Source organism: Triturus cristatus, chromosome 3_2, assembly GCF_964204655.1.
Source record: "Triturus cristatus chromosome 3_2, aTriCri1.1, whole genome shotgun sequence".
NCBI classification, from domain to species: domain Eukaryota; kingdom Metazoa; phylum Chordata; class Amphibia; order Caudata; family Salamandridae; genus Triturus; species Triturus cristatus.
The window spans coordinates 772,308,817-772,335,239 of record NC_140584.1 but is presented as its reverse complement, the minus strand read 5'-3'; the positions used below and the strand labels follow the sequence as shown (position 1 = coordinate 772,335,239).

The window sequence follows — 26,423 nt, the reverse complement described above, 5'->3', positions numbered from 1 at the left end:
TGCAAAACCTGATAGATCCATTAGGCTTTGGGACCAAAACCACTTGAGAACTCCAGGCACTCTGAGACGGTGAAATAATACCTTCCCTCAACATATGTTCCACTTCAGTTTCTACTACTCTTCGTCTAGCCTCTGAAATTCAATCAGGACGAAGTCTAATCACCCTAACACCATCAGTTTTTATATTGTGTTGCATAATATGGGTTCTCCCTGGGATTTTTGAAGAAACATCTCGATACTTTATCACGGTTGCAGTGATGGCTTCCTGTTGTAAGGTAGAAAGAGTGGGTTCTATCAGATCCTGGGCTACATCAATAGAAATTCCCTTAGAAGGAAATTAAATTTCCAGAGGTCTGGAGTCTGTCAATTGAAGAGTGGAAGATACATCTCCTACAAGAGCTTGGTTATCAACCCCCAAAGAAGGTTAATAGGATAAATCTGCCCTGGTGTTCCCGCATGTGGTACAGCTGTACGGTATGTAACCACGGTGACCTGGGATGTCACTACATACAGCCCCTGCCATCTGGCCAATTTGTCTGAAAAGGGAAGGATGAACCTGTAGTTCTCTCACTTTAGTGTTACGGTCATAACTACTCCTTTGTTTGTCTTGAGCCCTTTTTAGGTTTTTGTGTACGTCCTCCCAGAGAATGTTACCCTTTTCTTTAGGTTTGCTGCATAGTCAAGGAGATCCAGTTCCTCATTCTCCTCATCCTCCCACCACTCAGCTACCATATCCAAGAGGGTCCTAGGTTTTCTACCAAAAACCAACTCAAAAGGACTATACTAAGTCGATGATTGGGTATGTGTTCGAATGACAAACAACACTAAAGGAAGCGGTCTATCCCAATCTCAACCAGAGACTGTCACCAATTTTTTTAATGATAGTTTTGATTGTAGGGTTATACCGTTCCACAAGGCCATCTGTTTGTGGATGATATACTGAGGTGCAGATTTGCTTGACCCCTAGTACTTTTTAAACCTGAGCTAATAATCGTGACATAAACAGAGTACCTTGATTAGTCAGGATTGATTTTTCTCTAAGAAATCCGACTCTACTCAAAATCCAATCATGGTTTGAGCAGCAGCACTAGTAGTCATATTGGCCAAGGGTACCCGCCTCAGGGTACCTGTTTGCATAGTCAACCAGTACCAGAAAACATTGATAGTCACCGGCTGATGCAACCAATGGTCCCACTAGATCCATACCGACTCTGGAAAAGGGAACATCAATGATAGGTAATAACTGTACTGGAGCCCTTGGAACATGAGGCGGCTTATCTTGTTGGCATTGTACACAGGCAGCACTAAAACGTCTAATGTCTGAAAAGACCCCAAGCCAATAGAAACATCTCAAGATTTATTCCTCTTTTTTCTCCCTTCTATAATGTTCCCCACTGGCCTGTCTATGAGCTAGGTGCAATACCTGTTCCTTTAAGAGGTACTAATAGTTGACCTATTGTCTCATTGGGCTTCCTCGCCTTCTTATACAGTAAACCCTTGGAGACACAAATATAGGGTCCTACCTTTCCATCCTCTTCCAACACGATCTGGGTCCATGCATTCTCTAAATTGGGGTCATCTTTTTGGGGTGCCCTGAACTGATTTGGTTACCCTGCTCCAGATCTGTAGAGGAAGAAACAGAGGGGACATTAACTATGCCTTTCAGAACAACCTGGGTATCATAAATGTGTTTTCTCGGTGGGACAATTTCGTTTTGTACCTACTCCCCATCAAATCCTCAGTCATAAATGGGCCTTCCTCAAACCAGGCTTGATCATTTTCTGCTTAACTGCTGTGGCAGCAGCAAAAGAAACTCCTCATAGTCAGTTCCAAGAATCATCTCAACTACCTGGGGAATCCCTCCTAACTGTCGTGTAGTTCCTATAAAACCTATACAGGATCTGCACGTTTGGACAGCATACAGTGTAGGATTGGTGTTGGACTGATTCTGAACACCTCCACCGAGTATGTTGGCCTTCTGTATCAGCTAGCTCACATTGCCACTAGAATCTCCTCTTACCAAGGAGATAATAGTTCTTGGCAACCATCGAACATGACAACTCTGATCCCTCAGTACCATGGAAACAATATACCACTTTTCGCTCAGTCACTTGTGCTCACTTAGTCTGTCTTAGAGAGATACACAGAATAAATAGCCTGGGCGTTTTCAAAAAGTATTTATTGAACAGGTGTTATTCTGGTGTAAAATAGATGAGTTGCAACAACCATTAGACAGTAAAAGATATAAATGATTAGCAGTACTATGAAAGTAAATGGATGGTATAGCTCTACCATCTTGCAGTAATCATGAATACATACGAGTATATAAAAGACATGACACTAAAAAGATGCATACTCCTACGATGCCTCCCTAACTAGATGTACCCAAGTGTACCTAGCATGTGTGTAGGTATTAAACCAAGAATCCCTCCAGGACAAAATCAACCCCATTACCTGAAGCGAGAGACTGTGGGACCCTGTCCCTCGCGGAGTTGGACACCCGCAAGGGATGTTAGACCACTGCGAGCTGGAGTGTCTGCATGCAGGAACCTCAGCGTCTCTGCTCAGTGTCCTGGCCTGGAAGTCCTGGTCTCCTCTGTCTGTCTTCCCAAGATGTGATGTATATATACCCATAGGTCTCCCCAGGGGTCCTACCTCGATGTATTACTGTTTCGGCCTGAGGAGGATGTCGGGCATGAACTTTATACATAGATTTTATACAGGAGATGGTAGTCTCACTGTTCTTCCAAGAATCCTCATGCATAATGTATGAGATTTCGAACTAGGGAAAACCTGCGTTCTGAATGCTGTGTCGTATCTATGTGAAAGGTTAGTAACTAATACTCATTTTTTTGTTTACATTTCTTTATTGGCATTTTCTGCATTCTTCTTTTTTGAAACAAAATTGTCATCATATACATTCACAGCATTTCCAAATATATATATAATACGTACAATACAAAAACAACGGAATACTTCCTGTATTTCTACAGATTATTGTTGGTGATGACATTGCAATTGTTGAGGACATGGTTTACGTCTCAGCTAGATATGCACACTGGGATTTCCGTGTGCCATGACTCACATTGCTACCGCAGCTCGATTTAGAATTTATGGTCATTCCTAAACATATTTAACTTCTCTTGTAGGGGATTTCCGTGATAGTCATAATCATGTGAATAGTCCCGCCCATGTGCGTTGACCCCGGAGCACTTCATTAGATATATCTTCTTAAGTTGTTATCTTCTGCCTTTCTTCAGGAAGGCCTGTATGGACACTTAAGAGATAAAGACAATAATGCAGCCTAAGAAACTAGGCTACACTGGCCATTACTTAATCTTGAAGTGAAAAAGATAGCCAGTTTAACTTTAAGTTTACTAATTTACTGAGTTTTACACATAGAAAACTCTCTTTCACAAAACTCCTTTTTCATGATAGAGATGAAAGGAATGGATAGAGAAGCCCCCATAGGCTACAATTATGTGTCTGCAAATGGGTACCGTGCCTTTAAGAGTCTCCAGAGACCCCCGGTATCCCATGAGGCACAGCCAGAGGCATTTACTTTCAGTTAATTTTTCCGGCTCCTGCTAGCAGGACCCTGGAACATTGAGCTCTACCTTTTTTGGTATTTCATATAAAATTAGTGATTGTTTCTTGACTTTAGCCTTTTCACTCAAAGTCTTTGACCTTTAGCTAACTACTGCTGTAATTTTTTTGGCAGTATTTCTGCTGTTTCCTTGTCAAAATGCCATCTGTATTTCACAAGCGCCCTAAATGCGGTAGGAAGAAGGCCAAGTCAGATTCCCACAGGGTTTGTATCCTGTGTTTACCAGTGTCCCATGTTCCTGACACCTGTGCCATTTGCAAGACCTCCTCCAGGCACACCCTGCGTGACAGGGCGAAGATTCAGCTCCAAAGCATGGAACAGAGGAGACAGAAGGCAGCTTCTTCAGCCTCTGGGAAAGGAGAGGGTAATTACTCTACCAAGTCCCATGCTTCAACCTCTGGGGGGCTCCCCAGTGGAAAAACGGCAGAAAAACGACACCGTTCCCGGTGACGACGTCGAGAGCAGGTATGACTACGATATGCTCTCTGTCGACCCAGGGCCCTGGGTCGAAGCGACGTCGACGATCAACGTCGAGGAGAAGAACGGCGAGATCACCGTCGAGGCGTTCCCCGCGTTCAACACAACAGCCATCGCCGTTGAGACATCATCGGCATCGATCTGGGTCTCACAAGTGGCGGTTGCCGCCGAAGCGTCGTCGCCAATCACCATGGACGTTAACGTGAAGACCGACGTAGAAGAGAAAGTCGAAGTCGACGTCGAGGAGAGAATCAAGGAAAAGGTCGCCGTCAAGACGTCGATACCGGCGTTCGACGTCGAGGTCCCGTTCTGGGCCTCGCTCAGTGGTGAGCCTATCGTCGTCGATAGGGACTTCGCGTTCCAGATAACGTCGACGATCGACGTTGAGCAGTGGATCGACATCGAGGGGGCCTGATGGAGCATCTAGGGTCCCTTCCTCACGGCCCGCCCATAAAAGAAGGAGGTTGGTCTCATCTCCCAGTTCGGAGTATTCACGTACCTACTCACCAACTAGGTCTCCTCCTGCTCCGCTTCCACCGGCGGTCCCACCAGGAATATCACAGCCACCACCAAGTCCTCCTCTTCCACCTCCACCTCCAGCTACTCCTCCGCTTCCACCAGCGATTCCTCCATCACCACCGCCTCCTCCTCCACCTCAGCCTCAACCTGGGCCCGTGGCTCCTCAACCCACACGCCCTGTGGATCCTCAACGGCCAACAACACGGTCTCGTTCGAGACATCGGTCACATAGACGGCACCGATCTTCCACAAGATCACGTCGTTGCCATTATGAGAGGTCTCGATCCGGCATACAAGGGATACATCTTCCATGAGTACAAGAAGGTACTCTCCTACTCTTACGGACTCTCCCCTGCAAAGGGTGTCACCGGTGGATGACATTTCTACCTTTCAGGTGGTTCTGGTCAGAGGGGCTACTAAATCCAACATTCCCCTTTCTGCCTCTGTGCAGCCGATCGCTGTGATATTTGAGACCCTGCAGAAGAGACAGACATCGCGTCCGTTGCAACCGCTGGTGCCGGCTCTGGAGGAACCAGCTATGGAACTGTTCCTTACGCCGTCTTCTATAAAGTCTGCACCCTCGAGGTTGCAGAAGAAGTATCGTCCGCCTGATTCGGATCCTGCCTTCCTCCGGCTGGATCCCATTCCAGACTCGGTGATAGTGGTGGCTGCACGGAAACAGCATGCTACGGCTCCGACCTCCACGGTGCCACAGGATAAAGAGAGCTGTAAGCTGGATTCAGTGGGCAGAAAGGCTTGTAACACCGTGGCGACTTCCATGAAGGCGGAGAGCTCTACGGCCTTACTGGGCCGTTACGATAGATCATTGTGGGAGTCCCTGCAGCAATTTGTGGATCTCATACCCAGGGACAAGAGGGAAGACTTCCAGGAGACTGTGAATGAGGGCCTGATGGTCTCTAACCAAGTCATCAGCACTACAGCGGATACATCACTTCTGGCAGCCCACGGGTATTGCCATGGTATCGCTCTACGACGTCATGCTTGGCTTCGTCTTACATCACTGAAGCCTGAGGCGCAGCAGCAAATCTCCCGTTCTCTGGCACAACGCTCTTTGGTTTCCACGCGAACGACGAGATGGCCCACATGAATACCGAAATGGAGACGTTGAAGGCTGTAGGTTTGGAGAAACCTAAAGAACAACGTAAGACCTTCCGTCCTTTCCAGAGGCGTTATTCCTCTCAGAGGTTCCAGCGGTCTCAGGGTCATCAGTCCAACCAACTGCAGCAGTTCCAGTGCTCCTTTCAGCCGTTTCAAAAACGACAACAGCGAGGAAGATCTAACCAGCAGACTGGAGAAGGGAACAAGGCTCCTGCTGGTCCGAAGCCCTGAAGGGTTTCTTCCCCCTTGTCAACTCTGGTGGGGGGAAGTATTCAAAATCATCTGACAGAGTGGCAGAAAATAACTCAGGACAATTGGGTGCTGAAAATTGTTTGCAGTGGATACTCAATACGTTTTATAAGCCCTCCTCCATCAATCCCTCCAACTCGAATAAGATACATGCTGCGTGAGTTGCAGAAGGAGGCCAACACCCTCCTAGAGAAATGGGCGGTAGAACCTGTCCCTCTAAATCTGAAAGGCAAAGGGCTGTATTCACAGTTCTTTCTAGTCCGCAAGAAAGACAAGAACGAGTTCAGACCCATTCTCAACTTACGACAAGCCAACAAATGGGTTTGAAGAGAAAAATTTTGGATGTTGTCCTTGCATCAGATCTACTTTCAACTTCATCCGGGAGACTGGCGTTGCGTAATAGATCTGCAGGGCGCGTACTTTCATGTGCCCATAGCGAGGAAACATCGCAAGTTCCTGCGTTTCACAGTGGGCAACAACCATTATCAATACTCCGTGCTGCCCTTCGGCTTGAAGTCAGCAACTCGGACTTTTTCCAAACGCATAGCAGTGGTGGCTGCACATCTGAGGAGGAACAAAATATTCGTCTATCCATATCGGGTCGATTGGTTGATCAAGGCAGCTACGCTTCAAGAAGCGCAACAGCATTTCAATCGGACTTCCAATCGCTTACTTCACATCAACCTCACGAAGTCTGTCTCAACTCCTGTTCAGTGTCTTCAGTACCTAGGAGCTACTATCGACACACGTACAGCAAGCGGGTGTCCTTCGGAGGAGAGCCGCTTATCGATCCTTCGGAAGGCTCAAGCTCTTATGATCATGCCCGCACCAACGGTGAGGAAAGTATTGTCTCTCCTGGGCTCGATGGCGTCATGCATCTTCCTCACGCCGAATGCACGCCTCCATATGAGACCCCTGCAGGAATGTCGGGAGGATCAGTGGCAACAGACACTGGGGGACTGGGAAGACAGGATTTAACTGTCGCAACAGGCTCGTCACTCCATCCGATGGTGGTGTTCTCCACGCAATCTCCTCCGGGGGATTCCCTTCCACAAGGAGATACCCACACAAACAATAGTAACGGATGCTTCTCTCCACGGATGGGGTGCTCATTTCGGCCACCTACAGATACAGGGCGCATGGACTCTGAAAGAATCCAAGTTCCACATCAACTTCCTGGAACTTCGAGCAGTCCATTTGGTCCTTTCACTCCAACTCCCTGTTTGTTCAGACAGACAATACGGCAACGATGGTCTACCTCAACAAGCAGGGGGGCTCCAGATCTCGAGTGGAAGCCAAGGTCATCTGGCACTGGCTGTTAGCCAGGAACCTGACCATCACGGCAACTCACCTTCCAGGTGTTCAGAATTTTCAGGCAGACGCGCTCAGTAGACTCATTCACGAAAACCATGAATGGGTCTTAAACGACGAAGTGGTGCAAGACATTTTCGACAGATGGGGTACTCCAGAAGTCGATCTGTTCACTACTGCAGAAAACAGCAAATGCCACGACTTCGCCTCCAGGTTTTACCAACCGGGGACTCTGGGGAATGCCCTATGGATCAATTGGTCAGGCGACTTTCTCTACGCTTTTCCGCCAATTCCCCTGATTCCGACAGTGCTGATCAAGCTCTCCCAATCACGGGCCATGATGATCCTCATTGCTCCGGAGTGGCCCCGGCAGTGGTCGTTCACAGACCTACTCCACCGGTCTTTCCTGCCACATCTCCGGCTGCCGTGCAGGCCGGACCTTCTGACGAAGTTCGGTGGACAGGTGGTCCACCCCAACCTCTCGTCGTTGAAGTTGGCGTCATGGCTCCTGAGCTAGTACAGTACGGACATTTGAATTACCCTCAGGACTGTATGGAGATTCAGAAAGAGGCCAAGAGACCATCTACACGCACGTCCTATGCGTACAAATGGAAGAGATTTTGCATCTGGTGTGCTTCTAAGGACTTCGATCCTACCTCCTGTAAGGAAGATGTCATCCTTCCTTACTTGTTACACTTGGCGCAATCTGGCCTTCAGCTCCATTTGATCAAAGTTCATCTGGCAGCTTTGACTGCGTATAGGAAATGTCCTTCACAAACTTCCTTTTTTAAAATCCCAATCATCAGAGATTTTCTTGAAGGATTGAAGAAAGTGTTTCCGCCCATCAGGCGTCCTTCAACCCCCTGGGAGTTGAATGTAGTCCTTTCACGACTGATGAAGAAACCGTTTGAACCCATTCATAAGGCTTCTCTTCAGCATCTGTCCTGGAAGACGGCTTTCCTTGTGGCCCGCAGGGTTAGCGAACTTCAGGCTTTATGTTGTAAAGAACCTTATACAGTCTTTCATTCCTTCTAAGGTAGTTATGAGGACGCAACCTAAGTTCCTTCCTAAAGTTATGTCGGAGTTTCATGTAACCCAGACTATTACATTACCTACATTTTTTCAAAATCCATCTTCTCCTGCGGAGAGGTCACTGCATTTTCTTGACGTTAGGAGAGTCTTGAAATTCTATTTAGACAAGACCAAGGATATCCGTAGAACAGACCAGCTATTTGTAAACTATGGCTTGGTTCAAAATGGTCTAGCTACCTCTAAAACAATCCATTTCTAGGTGGATTGTTTCATGTATTCAGCTGTGTTATCAAAAAGCAAACAGGCCTTTGATTAGTAAGCCTATGGCTCACTCTACTAGAGGTAAAGCAGCTACTGCGGCTTTACTTCGTAATGTACCTATTTCAGAAATCTGTAAGGCTGCCACTTGGAAGTCAGTCCACACATTTACAAAGCACTACTGCCTTGATATGGATGCTAGGGCAGATGCTCAGGTTGGACAGGCTTCACTTCGAAATCTATTCGCACAATAGTGCGGTTGTCCTCTGTTATGCCACCGCTGGTGAGTTGTTTTGGGGATGGGCTTGCTAGTCTATTCACATGATTATGACTATACACGGAAATCCCCTACAAGAGAAGTTGTAGTTTCTTACCTGTAAGTCCAGTTCTCTTGTAGGGGTATTTCCGTGATAGTCATAAGCAACCCGCCCTCCTCCCTGGTGGCATATACAGATGTCCCCAAGACTCAGCAGGCTCTGCTTATTTACGCCTTCAAAAAGAACTGAAAGTAAATGCCTCTGACTGTGCCTCATGGGATACCGGGGGTCTCTGGAGTCTCTTAAAGGCACGATACCCATTTGCAGACACATAATGGCAGCCTATGGGGGCTTTTCTATCCATTCCTTTCATCTCTATCATGAAAAAGGAGTTTTGTGAAGGAGAGTTTTCTATGTGTAAAACTCAGAAAATTACTAAACTTAAAGTTAAACTGGCTATCTTCATCACTTCAAGATGAAGTAATGGCCAGTGTAGCCTAGTTTCTTAGGCTGCATTATTGTCTTTTTATCTCTTAAGTGTCCATACAGGCCTTCCTGAAGAAAGGCAGAAGATGACAAGATAAGTTTTTAAGAAGATATATCTAATGAAGTGCTCCAGAGTCCACGCACATGGACGGGACTATTCACATGATTATGACTATCACGGAAATACCCCTACAAGAGAACTGGAGTTACAGGTAAGAAACTACTCCTTCCGACTCATTGGACTAAGAACATACTGAGATATTCCTATGCATCCATAACACAAATATACATCTGCTGCTTTTCAGAACCGAACATCACATTATTACATAAGAAGAATTACATTTCAGTCTAGTGGCATTCTACAAAAAGAAAACACTGAAAATGTCCATTAAAGCTTATTATCTAAAACAGTACAAACCAAACTGATACCTATATTTAAAAAAAAATGAATGAATAAAGAAAAGGAGAGAAACTTAAAAAAAAAGGGGTGGGGGGAGTTTGCCATCAACGAAATGCTAATGAAATCATTTTCTCTTGCCTGGGTATGAGGAGATATTGTTGGACCTATTTCACATAGTTCAATGGGACAGAGTGTGCAGCTGGGTGTAATTATCAACTAGAAGAGGGAACCCCGTGTCTAGTGAGGCAGCTTCGGAGTGCATATCTTCCCATGCTCTGAGCCAGGGATATGAGGAACAGTCTTATGGTGCATTCACTAATCAGTGGCCAGGGTGCCGTCTGCAGCGGTGGTGGTAGTAGCACGCAATGTAGTGAGGAGTGCGCAATAGGGAATTCCCTGTGCAGCACCGTACTTTCCGCTTGTGCCCATGTCAGAAATGAGCGCTGCCAGTTGGGTGTTACCGGAGGATTTGTGTTTTTCCAATTCTTGGTTCTGAGGCGCTTTGCAGTAATTAAGGCTAGATCGTAAAATCTCGAGGCGACTTGTTTTTTTTTAGATCTGGCATAGAGTCCTAGGAGACAGGTTTCCCATGACAGTGGCAGCTGCATGTCTGTACAGGAGTTCAAAGTTGTGACTACTTCCCGCCAGTAATGCTGAAGAGATGTGCAAGCCCATCATATGAAGCAGGCCTGCGCCTAGTTGCTGACAGCGTGCACATGCAGAAGCGGCAGTGTTAAAGTTCCTGTTTATCATGTCCGGTGAGAGGTAGAACCTTTGTATGATGTATGTTTGCATGAGCTTAAATCTAGAATTTCTTAGTATGTTCCTGGCTCCTGCTAATATGGCATCCTATTCCTTCTCTGTCCAAGGTCAGCCCCTGTTCGTCTCCCATCTTACACGGAGGCGCTGCATCGGTTTCATAGTGTGTGTAAGCAACGCCTCCACTAGCCAGTGTACTACGTGCGATCCCGCCCCCATAACATGGAGATATTGTAACACTAGATGTGTCGGTGGTTCAGTTGCCAGATCACCCCAATCGGTTGACAGAGCCTTCAAAAGAGAGGTGTGTAAAAGGAATTGGCCCGCTGGCAACCCAGACTCTTCGACCAACGCCTCAAATGTTAACAGTGCACCGTCCCTATACAAATCACCCAGAGTGTGCCCAACCTCCCTCTTGGCGTCCCCAGAAATGGCAAGATCGGGGCGTAAGGTATCGTTGTGCGGGTAAGATATAAACACCGTTTGTAACATTTATGGGCCAGACCTAGGTATAATTGTGCTGGCCGCAGGGGTTTAGCCACGGGGTGGAACAAATGGTATATTTGAGAATGTGTCCAGGGCTTCTGCACAGTTGCGGTGTCCTCCAAATAACGGCCGTCCAACCATTTCGTCACCCACTGTAGCTGGGCAGCTAAATAATACAACTCCATATTAGGGATGGCTAATCCGCCTTGACCGATAGGAGCGTACATCTTCCATAAAGCAACTCATGGTCTGCCCTTATTCCATATGAGATCTCGAAACAATCGTTACAGGTCCCGAAAGATCTTAGGCTGTACATAAACATGAGAAATAATAGAGCAATATGGGGAGTACAATCATTTTCAATAGGGCTATGCGGCTCGGTACATTCAGTGGGAGCGTTTTCCAAAATTGCAACTGGCCCGTATGGCTGAGATAGCCCGCAGCAGATTACCCGCCAATAAAACGTCAGGTGAGCGATATATAAAAATTCCAAGATATGTGAAAGTGGTGGGATACCACGATAGAAGCGATCCGTTCAGAATTATGTCCTCCTCCACTATGCCAGCATTAAATGAATAGATCCCTGATTTGGCCCAATTGACCCGGAGAACTGATTTCTCTTTGAATGCCTGAAGTATATCTGCAATGGATGCCGGGATCGCTGTGACATCCCGGAGATATAACAACAAGTCGTCCGCATACAGGGAAACGGCATGCAACCCATCCCCCAACTGTATACCCCAGTTCTCGCTATCTCTCCTGAGCAGCATCGCCAGGGGCTCCATAGCTGGAGAGAACAATAACGGAGACAGCGGGCAGCCCTGGCGCGTCCCGCGCCTCACCCTAATGCAATCGCAGACCATACTGCCGGTGCGGACCTGGACTGTGGGCTGCTTATACAGTAGACGAATCATATTCAAATAATGGTTCCCCAATTCATATTTTTCTAGCACAGTTGCCAGGTAGGGCCATTCCAAAGAGTCGAAGGCTTTTTCCAGATCTAATACCAGGCAGCCTGATCGAGGCCAGCTGTGCGCTGCATACTGTTGAGCTCTAAAGTGCACTGCGCAGGGACAAAGCCATTCTGGTCGGGGTGTACCAATATTTTCACTAATGGCGAAAGGCGCCTGGCCAATAATGATGGAAATACCTTGTAGTCTGGGTTAAGGAGCGCAAGCGGCCGATAAGAGCCCAAAAGCTCCGGGTTTTTATCAGGCTTGAGGAGGGATACCAGCAGGGCTTCATTTTGTGTAGTAGAGAGAGCAGAGTCACCCAGTGCCGTCTCATACACCTTTAATAATTGCGGTACCAAGATGTGTGAATATGCCCTGTAAAATTCGGCCGGTAGACCGTCTGGACCCGGAGACTTCTATTAGACAATGAGAAAATGTTATCTCGGTTTTCCTCAGGGTTAGGGGAGATATTTAATTCATCACTTTGAGTGCGAGTGGGTTTTGGCAGAGTTATATCTTCTAGATAAACCTGCAGCTCTGGAGATGTAACCCACACACGTGAGCTATACATGTCCCGGTAGTGCGCTACAAACGCACTATGTATGCTCCGCTGGGTATACACGATATCCCCAGTGGCCGGTTTCGCTGACACCTCGCTCCGGCGGATAAGCCAAGTGAGCAGTCTGCCCGCTTAGTCGCCCGTGTGATGTGTTCTTGCCAAGTGTGCAGCATAATTGAGGCAACGCAGCCGTTCTAACAACTGCCTCTATGTCGATCCAACCGATCCTGAGCGCCATCTATGTCAGTCTGTTCACTAGCAGCCAGTCTCCGTTCCAAACTAGTGAGGTCTTTTTCTAATTGCCTGTGCATGCCCGCTTGCATCCCCAAGCAAGGCCCTCTGGTCACTACCTTAAGGGCGTCCCATTCCACCAACACCGAAGTTGCCGTACCCTCATTGTCTTCAAAATATTGTGCCACACAATTATGCCCGGCAGCCCTGTGTGTAGAGGGGTACTTCAACGGTCCTTACTCCTTAACATCAGCTGGGCTGGTCTCAGGCTGATTTTAGCTGTAGGCAGCGCGCAAAGTAAGGCTAATAACTTCTGCCGAGGCCTAGGGGGAGGAGTCAATCCCTGGCCTTGCGTAGACCTTCGTGCCCAGCCCTCAAATGTCAGGTTCAGAAAAGGCTACAGACCGGGGGAATCACCGCTGCAGCCCTGGGCAGCTGCCCACCAGCCTCCACCAACAAAGCGCTGCAAGTGAGTCTTTGGTCGCAGCGCCGCACCCCTCCTCACAGTGGGGGATCGGGCCGGCCACTAACCACAGGCTCCCCAAGTCCTTACCGCCTAGTTCTTCAAATGGACTCGGGGGATTTAGGAGCCGGTCACAGCCTCTGCAGTACACCAGCTTCTGGCAGGCAGGTCAAGCAGGCGGGGCCGGTCTCTGGACTCGCGTGGGGGCCCGCCGCCGGGGCCTCCTTCACTCCCGCTATACCGCTCCAGGTGATGAATTGAACCACCAGCCCCCTCCGCTGGATACTGTTTGTGCCAATGCAGGGTCAGCGGCGATTATGGGAAGCATGCAGGGCCAGTCGTATCCGCCACATCCGGCAGGGCCTAAGAGGCAGAGCCGATCCCCGGCCTCGCGTGTCTTGCTGCAGTCAGCACCTGCGAGGCGCGTTCGATGAGCCTATCGGCCATGGGGGTGCTACACATTGTTGCGCGGCAGCCAACCACCTACTTTCACCACCGAGTCATCAGGGCAGTCGTCGGAGCAGTCTCATCTGGCAGCGGCCCCCTGATGTCCATTAGTAACGGAGTATTCCGTCCAGAGCCGTGAACCGATGGTGGAGCTCTACTTCTACGCATCCAGCTTCATTGCTGGCTAAGCCACGCCCCCGTTAGCAACTAATACTAATTATCATAACCTAAATATTCTCTCTATAAGGTGGTGTTCTAGCAGAATTTGCTGCTTGATACGCTGTTTGCAGCTCCCTAGACAAAAGGGGCACGATACACTGTCGCCAGCGTTTTACAGGCCACATTGCAGTGCTAGCTACCTTTTCGAAGTTTAAAAAAAAAAATAATCTAGATTTTGTCCATGTTGGTATTTTTGCAGCACTGAGCAGGAAACATTAGGGTGCACTTTACTGCTGGCACAGGTGTTCATCGGTTTTTGTATGGCGGTATCCTGTACTACCTGATTATTGTTTTTAGAAAAGCAAAAGACTCTTGGAAAACTTGTATTCTATTACTTAACTCACACACATTGAAACATTCAGAGGTACCACCCACCAGTCTTGAAAGGAAAGGCCAAAACTATTAAAAATCATTCAATATTTAATATTGTATCAAAAAAACCTTTTAGATCATACAAATGAATACAAAATCATAATAAAACAGTTAAAAACATTCCATGATGCGAAATGATACCAACAATTTAAAAACAATCATAATAATTCAAGAAAGACAGGATATTGGACATATACTTTTGTCATTAAAAGCAGCTAATTTGCAGAAATCAGTTAGAGTAATTGCTTTATTTCATTGTTTAAATGCAACACATTGTTCCTCAAATTTAACCATGAATTAATCCTTGATTATTGGCCATTATTCATGTCTGTGTTTGGAGGGCTTCCTGCATATTATCTTGGTCTTTCGGTGCAGCTGTACCCTGTCCTCCTACCAACAGTTGTTTAATCATGTCATCTAGCGTTACAGGCTGAGCCATCTTCATGTCTTGTAGGGGATCCAAATCCCACTTCTGACACCACTGTTACAGTACAAGAGAGACTAGTCCATGCAAATTAGCTGAAACAGGTAGTTTTATTTTCATAACGTCTCAATAGCAAGAGAGAACAAATATGAAGTCTGTTCATCCCTTGGCTTCTTCTATTCCATGTACCTCTTTCTTTGTGCTTCTCCGGGGATCTCCCTCAGTCCCAGGATAGAGCCCCCAGGGAAAATAAAGGCATAAGGCTATTAGAATCAGTTACATTGTTTCCATTGAGTCCATTACACACCTCATTGTATGCTGGAACGAAAATCTGGCAACTCTTGTGACAGTAATATCCTCCTGTATGACATGCTAGTAGCTCGTTAAAGAAAACACCTCTCACTACGACACCCAGCCACAGGTGAAATACATACAAAATATAGTGCCCAAAAAGGACCATGTGCCCCAAGTCCCTTATCTTGTCTCAAGTATGTAGCACTAGCTCCCCACCAAATAGGCAGGTGCAATAAACCAACAAAAAATGTTGCGTTCACTCTCTTGTGCCACTTGCCTGCAGCTGTGAGCCCTTTACAGAGTCACGGCTCCCTCGCCCAACTCGCCTTCCCTCGGGTGTTCCTGGACAGCGGTACCATACTGCCTCTTCTCCTCTCAGCCGTCCGACCTAACCAACGACTCCAGCTTCCATCTAGGCCCGGTCTCTTGACTCGCCTTGACATTTCCCTGGATGTCCACGTCCTTGTGCTTTTCTCCTTAATCCTCCAGTCTGTCTCTCGCTGCAAAAACGCGAACACTTTTTCCCGGATCCTGCACACCACTTTATTTCTTCCTTTCCAGCCTCAAAGCAACTGCTGAGGGAAAAGGGGCGGATCCCGCATGACTATAATGCTAGTCAGTGCATCCCTGGTTCCCACCATCGGTCACCACGCAGAACTCACCACAGGGGACCTTACAGATACTTTAATAGACACTAAGGCTAAACCTGCATATTGCCCACCTGTGAATAGGAAAATTGCAAGGTGGCACTGTCCAGGAGACCTATCTTTCCTCCTCCAGCAGCCTACTCCTCACTGTCTTGTAGTGCAAGCTTCCGCAAGCTGGTTGAACCCTAACTCTTTCCTACTACGCCCTTGGCTAGAGAGGCCAAACGCATGTAGTAGTTTAGGAAGAGAATATTCTCTTCTGCCAGCCTAGCTCTCAGATCACTCAACTCCATTTGCCACTTAGGATATTACTCACAAACGTTATGGGACATGGTGAGCAAAATCTTACCCGCGGTTCCTGATGAGTTTTGTGCCAGGCTCGGATCATGCAAGATGGGCAAGACTATGCGAAGTATGTTATTAGATCGAGGCGGGACTCCATTGATTGCTTGGGTACAGTAGTCAGTACCAGCATTGTGCGTTTGACAGAGACATCTAGCCGCAGATTCCTAAACTTGTGAATTCACCCCAGGTGTCAGACTGGATCCGTAAGCTTCTCTCAGCAGGGCCTTTGTGCACCAGGTTCTGTGCCGCACTGCTCCGCGATGTTTTTCTGGAGCCGGGGCCACTTGGACCCAGATGCAAGTGTATTTTAATGCTCTTCATCTTGTCCTTGGACCCTCACCTTCTTCTGGAGCGCCTGCGGACCCCAAGGAGGGCATAGGTGCAGAAACTGCAACCTCACCAGTGGGTTTGCCTTTGACTGCAATCCGGGTCGTGGACACAGTGGTGCCAGTACACTGCCCTTCAGGTTTTACACCTGTGGCACTGACCGACTCTGACACTACGTCGGTGGGGCCTCGGACAAATGTTTTTATGGTGCTGGAGGGCACTGAGCTGGAGTCAGTGTTGGGAGTCTTGCGGTGTCGGCTTCCCCTCGCCCCCTTGTGTCTGCATTGCTGTCGGCGCCGACCGACATACTTCCACCTTCTCATTCTGACTTCAATTCAGCGCCGTTTCATTACCGCTTGACGTTGTTTACGGAACCGATGGTTTGTAGTTTTGTGGGTGCTTCACAGAAACAGGTGGTGGAAGGCCATGAGGGGGTTGGTTTCTTTAGAGCAACTTGTGCTTATGGATCTTCCTATATTGGAGAGCTGGTCTGCTGAGTTGGGTGAAGCAAGGGGCCTAGATTCATCCCGTGCTTCAACTCTTCTATCGCCAGTTCGTCCTTTGCCGATGTGTTGAAAAGAGTGGCTGATATTGTACATTTGACTCTGCCTACAGTGGAGAAGTCTACAGACCCTCTCATTGAGGTTCTTCATCCCGGCCAGTCAGGGATACAACCAATGCTCACCTTTTGTGAGGCACTTTATGAAATTTTATTAGGGGCATGGGCTAAACCTAAGACAAGAATGCATGTGAACCATACTATTGCCCACAAGCACCACACTGCCCCCAATGACCCCGCTTGGCTTATTCTTCAGGCGACACCACAGTTTCGTGGTCCAGGCCCCTACAGCTTCCCATGATGTAGGTAATCGTCCTCATTCTCCAATTGACAAAAAGTCCTGTAAGCAAGAATCTTGTTGAAAACGTATCTTCTCTTCCACCAGTGTGGCGTTATATTCCACTAACATGACTAGCATCCTCTGACATTTTTCCCATGTCTTGTGGGATTCCTTGGCGCAGCTATTGTCATTGTTTCCAGAGACTAATAGGAATGACCTGAATCAGCTGATTTTGGATGAACACCAGGCAGCCAGGTTCCTTATCAGGTGTGGAATGGACCCCACTGATTCAATTGGTCGAGCAATGTAGTCTGCTGAAGCATGGCTTCGGACTACTGAATTTTCAGAGGCTGTCCAGTCAGTTTTACTTGACATGACGTTTGATTGCTTTCACTTATTTGGTGCCCACGTAGATGCTGCCGTACGTAGGTTTAGGGACAGCCGACGACGTTCAGACACTTAGCCTGTTCCATTCTCTTTCTATTCTTTCTACAAATAGAAGGGGATGTCCTTGCATAAGGGTTTCCCTTTTTGTCATTGGTATCACAACACTGTTGTTATACGCGTTTCATGGTATCCGTCACCAGCTAGGGTGTTCCTGACTTGGCAGACCCTTTTTTGTTCAGTTCTTTTGGTATTGGTGACTAGTTGTCTTTCTTGAGAACCTACATGGGTTTTTTTGCTACCCTTAGGTAGGGTTTTCGAATCACCCTGCTGTGGAAATCCTCTCTCAAGAGATTTCTTTCTTTCTCATGTGATGTTGATCACTTGGGCTTATTGCCCCTTGTTCTTTTCATTGACTGTGGGTCTAGGATGCTGCTAATCCTCCCCTATTATTACATTGGAAACTCAGTTTCTTAGTTTACAGTTTTCTTTTGCCAGCCTCATGCCTCAACCTTATGTATCCCTTATGTGTGATGATACATAGCTTTGGGTTTACACTCCCGTTGGAGTTTTCCTTCTTCATTTTTCGATGCAGAGACTTATTATTTGATCATTGCAAATCTCGGGCGTAGTTTTTCTTGAGGCATTTGTTTTATGACATCAAGGTACTCTTATCCCTTCAGTAGATCACTCTTCTCCTGTGGGATGAAGGATATATCCAGCTTTGTGGAATTTGATGTGGCTCTCACCTCTGCTGCATTATTTTACCTCTTCTGGCTGGAAGTCACATATGGCTGTCTCCTTAGAGGCATTTGTTCCCTCTGTATTATGCTCTGTTATCCTCTGTGCCTTACCGCTATTGTGATATTATTGTATGGACCTATGATCTGCTCTTTCTTGGAGGGAATATATTATCTGTTGTTCCATGGAAGGAATACATATGTGTATTGTTAGAAGGCGACCTCAGAGGGGCCCGGAGGGGCACTGACTAGCCTGAGGTCAACCCTCAAGGTATCGTAGCCGGGCACTGGTGGGAGACTCCTCAGGGGAGGATCGTACACTCGGCACCACACGACAAAGAGACACCAAACCAGGAGTTCTTAAGAACAAATCTTTATCAGATCGGAGTTGTAGGATCTTTATGATCAGCAAGGCAAATATATACAAGTGGAGCGCGGGCTCACAGAGTCTCGGAGGGGGTAGGAGGTAGCGGGACAGTCTTTGGGGATATGGATCAAATGCAGGGGCGTACCCGGCGCACAGCTCACAATCCTCGAGCTGGGGGATACGCTTGTCGTCGTCGGGGTCCGGCGGGACCAAGAGAGTGTGGGAGCCGCGAGTCACTCAGCAGGGCTCAAGCACAAGTCGGAGGTCTTACGATCTTTTCGGGGAGCCGCGAGTCACTCAGCAGGGCTCAAGCACAGGTTCGGAGGTCTTACGATCTTTAGGGAGCCGCGAGTCACTCAGCAGGGCTCAAGCACAAGTTCGGAGGTCTTACGATCTTCAGGGAGCCGCGAGTCACTCAGCAGGGCTCAGGTGTTTCCAAAGGCGAATCTGCCGGATAGTCCCAGAGCACCCCTTGTTATAGGACGACTCCTCTTTGATGTCCGGAGTCTGTGCAGGCAGGGGTCTTGTCACCTGGGGGTCGCTTGTCGGGGTTTCCTGCCATTGTCTTTTGATCCTTTCAGGGCCGGGTCGGGAGGAGTCCCAGACACCCAGCAGGCGTGGAGCCAGCCCTCGGGGAGGCCGGCGGGCCGATCGAAACCCACCTTCCCAGGGGAGCTCAGAGGTGCGATGGAAACTGCTCCTCCCTCTCTCATCCCAATGGGAGCGCGATGTCCCCCAGCCGGAGTGGCGCCTCTAGGCCAGGGTCGCGCTGGGGCCGGGCGGCCATCATGGTGCATGAAGTGGGCACGTGGGCCCGGTGTGGCCGAAAGGAGGAAGGCCACGGACGGGGCAGTCCGGGTCGGGTGTGTGTGGGTTCTGATGGGAAGGATCGGCTAGGCCGTGGGCTCGGGGGCTGCGTGAGGTGCATGGGTCAGGTTATGTGGTGCGGGGACAGGGATGGCTATGCTACGAGGCCGGGTCTAACATGTATATTGTAGGAAGCTGGCTTTTTATATACTATAACAAAGTAAGGTATAGTGTTCACAGAGTCCAGGGAGTCCCCAGAGGTATAGCACAGGCTAAACTAGATGAGCACTAACATCTCTCTTTTTTTGGTAGTGTGGGCGAGTAGTTAGGCCTATCAGAAAGGCGTCTTAAGCATTTATTGTATTCACTCAATCAAGGACTGATTACACACACTCAGACAGAATCCAGACCAATTGGGTAAGTATAAAAAAAAAGTATACTAATGTTTTTTTTCTAGAACCAAGCAGGACTCGGTACAGGTAGGTAAATGGTACTTGCAATTGTAAATCTATACAGGGTAAGCAATTGGGAATGGATTTGCAATCATTACAAGTTTGTATATGCTTTAAAAACAGTTTAAATTACATTGAAATTACTTTGGATTACTTTTGCTTTACTTTTGGATTACATGAACGACTCGGGGTGGTATGCCTAGATACCACACCGTGAACTCTACAGTACTAGGTAAGTAAGACTTTTTCAGGTTTTCAATACAGTTACTTTTCTTCCATACACAAGTTAAACTCAACAAAACATTTTTAAGAATAAAATATCACAGGATTGGTTCCTATGGTGAAAAGAATGTTATCGTTTTGCAGGTAAGTAAATGACCTGCAAGAATAGTTTTTGGGGGTAGAACCAAGGTTCAGGTAGGCAATCAAATTGCACCACCACTGGCAATGGGGCAGCCAGGTGCAGAGGCCCAATGTTCGCCAATAGGGCTGAGGGGGTGTCTTGCTTTACACTCCAAAATAAAAGAAATTCAGCACTGCCTAGCAGAGGCAGTCAGTAAAACAACACTCTCTAACAAAGACTTTCCTAGATGTCTAATCAAACAATTAAAACAACATGCAAATGTATGTAGAGATATTTATATGTGCAAGTAATAATAACACACTTACAAGAAATCAAATGCAACTGTTAAATGCATGGGATAAAACACAGGCAGATATTAATGATAAAACACGCAAATAATGAGCACTTACTTACAAGTCAAATAATAATGGAGCAAAACATGAGCGGGTTATAATAAGGGAACGTTCATAAATCAAATGCAAGAGAAATAGAACACAAGCAAGTAATAATAATACTGGACGTCTACTGCAAGAAATAGGCACTGTTAAATGCAAGTAATCAAATACACAAAATAAACACTGTCAAAGGAAAGCATGGAAACATAAAATATATACACAGAATACATCAGATGATTATAACACACACATAAATGATACCAAACATGCCCAGGTTCAGCACAGCCACTATATAGTTAGCCATCGATTAATGACGCATGGCCACTATATGTATCAAAATGGCTGACCGCACTTAAAAAAGCTGGAGAATCGACTCAGGGGTTTGTAGGGGTGTCCTGCTCACTTATAACCCAGCACCCTGCCTTCAGGATTGAAAGGCCTGCCTTAGGGGTGGCTTGTAGGTTTCAAGTATAGTGACCTCAGATATAAGGAAACTTATATCTGTCGTAAGTGGTGCTAGCACCAGCTTACACAGGCTGCAATGGCAGGCCACGTCACAGTTTGAGTGGTCTGTCATGGGTGGCATTATATATTCTGCAGCCCATAGACGTCTGCCGTACCTGTGCCCTGGGTACCTTGGTACCATATACTAGGGACTTATAGGGGTACACCAGTAGCCAAATGTAGAGGAACAGAAGTATTTACCATGACAAATTTAGGGAAGAAGCACAGTGACGGGGGTCCTGATTAGCAAGATCCCAGTCAGACTAGTCAAAAAAACATATCGAGAACAGCAAAAAGTTTGGGCATTCATGAAAGCAGATTCCACATTCCTACAAGCCAGGTCCCTTTTTTATCTACTCCCAAGTGGGACTGGTCTGTCTTTACTCTCAGCCAGCTGGTTCTCTGGGAACTGTAGTATTGGTTCGCAGACCCTCCTCCGAGGTAATATGGCTATGTTGTCTAATTCACAAATTAAGGAATCTGCGGCTAGATGTCTCTATCAGATGAACAAGTTACTTAGCTTTGTTAATGATGTATTTGTTAGAGACATAGTCTCGCTACGTATTCCTTAACGCCCCTCCAATCCTTCCCACTCTGCGAACGCCCTAGGAGGACCAGAAACAAGGATTCCGGGACCTGCCCAGGGCTTCACCCGCTGTGCCACTGGATTCAAGCTAGCCTGACTGATAAGGGGTGATATCACGAAACCGGGCCCAAGATGCATTTAGGACCTGGCCTGGCAGTTCGGGCTGGACTGTTCCATGGGGGGTAGTGTCAAGACTGATTTGCATATGATTTGGCCCAAATTGGGGTGGAATGGTGAGCAAAAAAATTATGGATTTAACGCAGATCTTTTGACTGGGGATATGTGTTTGAAACATTTCAGCACTGCGTCCATCATCTTATTGTGTCTGCTAACTGAACACCTCCAGACTATGGTGGACCTCCTGCGTCCACGGTGTTGCTCTGCCAATGAGCTTAAGTCCCCCTGACTTCCTCTCAAATGCTCCCTTTCATCAGAGCTATTATGTACACAGCGCAATTTTGTGCTTATCCACCAGAGCAACAAGTGCAGGATATTCAGGTTATGATTCTGATGTTTCAGCCTTTATTCTGGATTTCAGTGAGACTGATTCAGAGGCTGCTGATCCTCCTGGTCTCCTGCTTGTAAATCATCCTCATTGGCATGTGCCTGCTCTGCAGTGTGGCCCGAAGTTCCACTGGACTCAGCACCAAGGAAACTTCAACAACCTGGTCCAGGTATCTGAGGTAACTGCAAAAGACATGCAATGGTGGTTTACGAACCACGATTGTCAGAAGCAGACCCCTGCCCCTTCCGCACCAAGAACTCAGTGGTTTCGGATGTGTCTCTCCTGGGTTGGGGCAGCCACCTGGGAGAGGTAGAGATAGGGAAACTCTGGTCTCTGACAGAGGCTCAGCTCCAAATTTACCTGTTGAGTTGAGAGTGATGCACTTGGCATTGAAAGCCTTCCTTCCATCCATCAAGGGGAGGCTGGTTCAGGTGTTCACATACAGCACCACTACCATGTGGTACTGCAACATACAGGGTGGAGTGGGGTCCTGGACCCTGTGACAGGAAGCTCTGCATCTCTAAATATGGCTGGAAAGTCAGGACACCTTCCTGGTTGTGAAGCACCTAGCGGGATCGCTGAACGCCAAGGCGGACAAACTCATCCGACAAAGCCTTGCAAATCACATCCAGAGGGTGGCCCAAGGCCTCTTCAGAGGCTGGGGACAACATTGGTTAGATCTGTTCTCCATCTTCGAAACTGAGCAACGTCTGCACTTCTGCGGGCTGGAGTTTCCATGGATGCTCTTGCTCGGAGATGCATTTTGTCTTGAGTGGAGCTCAGGACTCCTGTACACCTTCCTTCCAATAACACTCCTGCCCACAGTTCTCAAGAAGATCAGAAATGACTGGGTTCCAGTCATCTTAGTAGTTCCGGTTTGGGAGTATGGAGAGTATGGTATACCGAACTCCTGAACATGAGACTTGGTCCTCAGATCAGGTTACCTATATGGGAGGATCTTCTGTTACTACAACAACAGGGCAAAGTTCTACGTCCAAATCTGGGCAGTCTCCACCTGCATGCATAGAGTTTGAGAGGTATGTGACGTCATCTCAGCAGCCACACCTCCCTCTACCAAGACTGTACAACCCTGCTGATTGGACAAATTTGTGGCTTGGTGAGCTTCCATATCCATTGATCCTCTGTCTGCAACCTTATCTCAGTTTTTTTTGTTTGCATTGTCCATCGCTCAGCAAGGCATTGCTCTGGGCACGGTTAAAAAGGTACCTTTCGGCCATCTCAGTAGTCTAGTGGTTACCACCCTTATGACATGCTTCCTGAAAGGTCTCCAATACATATTTCCTCCCACACCTTTTATATGCCTCTATGGCTCTGTGCTTCTGGAGCAGAAACATAGTCCTAAAAATGAGGTCAGCGCGCTGGGGTAGCACCCATTTAGGCATTGCGCACAACACTTGCGGCGCAGACGATGCGGACGACACCCACTACCAGAGGACAAGGGGACTACTCCGAAAAAAGCTTCCAGACCCAGTCTGATGGCTGGGGAATATTCTAAGGTAAGGAATCTGCGGGTAGTTAGAGTCTCTAGCAGATAAAGCATTACGGAAAGTAAGTAACTTGTACTGTGAACCTATTCATATTTACTTGCTGGAGTTTTTACCTAGCAAGATTATTTAGCAACATTGTGCATCCTTGGCAAGCACTGCAGTGACCTGCACACATTTAGATTAAGAAAGGCAAATCGGTGTTGGAGGAACATGCTTAAAAAAATGTTCTTCCCCAGTTTTTGTCCATCATTCACTCTATTGCACAGCTCTTATGACATTATTTCCTATGCTGACTGCATTGAAATTGACTAACATAACCATATATTTGAGGCATGCACAGACACATGAACTCCTCCAAGCTCATTATTTATGCTGTTGCACAAAACATATTGTATAACATATGAGTACAGAATAACCAAATCAGTGTACATTCATTATCAGTGGCTGCTCCTTTCCTAAGGCCGAGGAGTGTCGACCCACTCCTCAAAAATAAAAATAAAATGATAACGTATTGTTATTTTAATTTTATTTTTCCTATTGCAGTTAGTAGTGGGGCGGGGCTGGCCAGAACAGGAGGAGGAGTGGTTTGCACTACCTAAGTGTTGTGGGCCGGCCAAACAGTCATATGCACTTTGCATGTTCCCTACCAGGCTCATTACACAGCCTGGTGAGGAACATGCACAAGCTCCCTGTTTCCGCCTGAGCGCCGAACTACAGCGCTCATACCTATCAGAACGCTGCATTGCAGCGTTGTGATTGGCACAGGGGAGCCTGTGTGACCGAGTTTTTCCTGCTTCCGGCTGGGACTGGAGACAGAAAGAGGACGAGGACAGAGATGGAGGAGAGGCGGCGGTCTGCCACTCCAGGTAAAAAAATTCCATCCCCAAAGCTGCCCACTACCCCCTCTGGTAGGAGCCGCTACTTATCAGTACGCTTTTGAATATGTTCCATATTAAATGTGCCTATAGTTGCCAGCACTGCAGCTCAAGAAAGATGGCGATCATTTCTGTATTTTCCACTCATAGATGTGTTCGATGGGCATCTGCAGGGGTCGACAGACAGTCAGGTGAAAGAAAAATCGACCATGAAGGCTATATTTGCAAACCTGCTTCCTGGAAACAGCTACAACCCAATTCCTTTCCCTTTGTAAGTACTGTTAATTTGATTTTATTTGGAAAGCTGATCATAATTATTGTCCACGTTGCCTTGAAAGCTCCTTGGCTCTTTAAACTTTCTAACACAACTTATCGCTCACAATTGACTAAATGTTAACGTTTAACATTGAAACTGTAACATTTTAATTGCTAAGCGTAGCATCACAGACATTACTTCAATTTTAAATAAAATATTTTGTAACATTTTTTGGCTGTGTCTGAAACTTTAGAGTGTGTTTTTCCATTTGATTTTTGAGGTTTCGTTTGAGGTTTACAGTTATTTAAGATGTCTCTGGGTTTCGAATACAAAACTGTCACTTGATTATTTCTCTTACTTGCTGCTGATTTGTGGGAAGCAGGCTCACGAATCACCCAGTGGAAACCTAACATGCCTAACATGCTTGGTAGATCACAGCAGATAATGGATACTTTTATTTTCTTAGATCAAACACCATAAATACCATCCGCTTGTAAATGAATAGCATTCTCAATTAGAACACACATTGGACGATGCATTTCCGCTGCAGCCTTCAGTATTGGCATGCATAGCGTTGATCTTTATAGGAAGCCGGCTCTGGATAGTCTGCGGCACAGGCGCTTGTCTTAGTTTTTAGTACTAATATAAACAATATTCTGGGGCAGAATCCACCATATGAGAGATTGGAAGAAGAATTGAAAGTGGACGATTCTGTGCCTGGTTTAAAGTGAGACATGCTTGGTTTTAACTGCACTGTCATTTTGTTATTATTTGTTACAGTTTGGTAATGTTCATAGGTTTTTTCTAATCCAGGAGGACGTCCAGCCTTCGAATTTCAGTAATGTTATACTTGTTTTGCAACATGTTGATTTTTTTCATTCAAAACAAACACTGGACCTGTCTTGATTTAGGTGACACCTTAAGGAAGCCTTCTAGTTTGGTACATTTTCTCTTAACCAGAAATATGTTTGTTTATGTTTATGTTATTACAATTTTTATTGCGCACGAATACCCTAGGGTGTCTCGGCGCATACAGAACTTCCTACTGACAAAGGCATCTGAAGGTATCACTGGTTGAATAACCAAGTCTTCAGAAGCTTACGGAACATAAGGGTAGGGGCAATTTTTATAGCAAATGGGAGGGAATTCCACAGCCTAGGAGTTGCTACCAAAAAATATCTGTCTCCCCATGTGGAGGTTCTGGTGCGCGGCACCGGGAGCAGGTGTGTAGAGGCTGATCTTAAAGTTCTATTGGGAACATAGATCCGGAAAGCATCCTTCAGGAACTTAGGTCCTGAGTCATGAATGGCTTTATAGGCAATGCATAGAGCCTTGAATTTTATCCGACTCTTTACTCTCAGCCAGTGCAGCTGGTGAATGGCCGCAGATGTAGGGTGACGAAATGGAACATCAAGCATTAATCTAGCCGCCGCGTTCTGTACTGATTGCAGCTTAGCCAGAACCTGCTCCTGAGCATTAAGGAAGAGGCTGTTGCTGTTGTCCATTTTTGAGAAAACAAGGGTAGTAATTAAAGTTTTTCCTGCAGTTGAGGGGAGGTATGGCAGCAACTTCTTGATCTTTCTTAGCATATAAAAGGAAGATGCCGCCACAGCGTTGACGT

At 46.9% G+C, this 26,423-nt stretch overlaps 1 protein-coding gene across 3 annotated transcripts in view; it reads left to right on the top strand.

Moving 5' to 3' along the window:
• PIKFYVE (phosphoinositide kinase, FYVE-type zinc finger containing) overlaps nucleotides 1–26,423 on the top strand; it is a 2,037,960-nt gene that overhangs the window by 1,252,648 nt on the left and 758,889 nt on the right. For all 3 annotated transcript variants that reach the window (XM_085648834.1, XM_085648836.1, XM_085648835.1), the window contains one exon: nucleotides 24,697–24,817. In XM_085648834.1, the coding sequence (XP_085504960.1) occupies nucleotides 24,697–24,817 (121 nt within the window). The remainder of the gene's footprint in view (nucleotides 1–24,696; nucleotides 24,818–26,423) is intronic.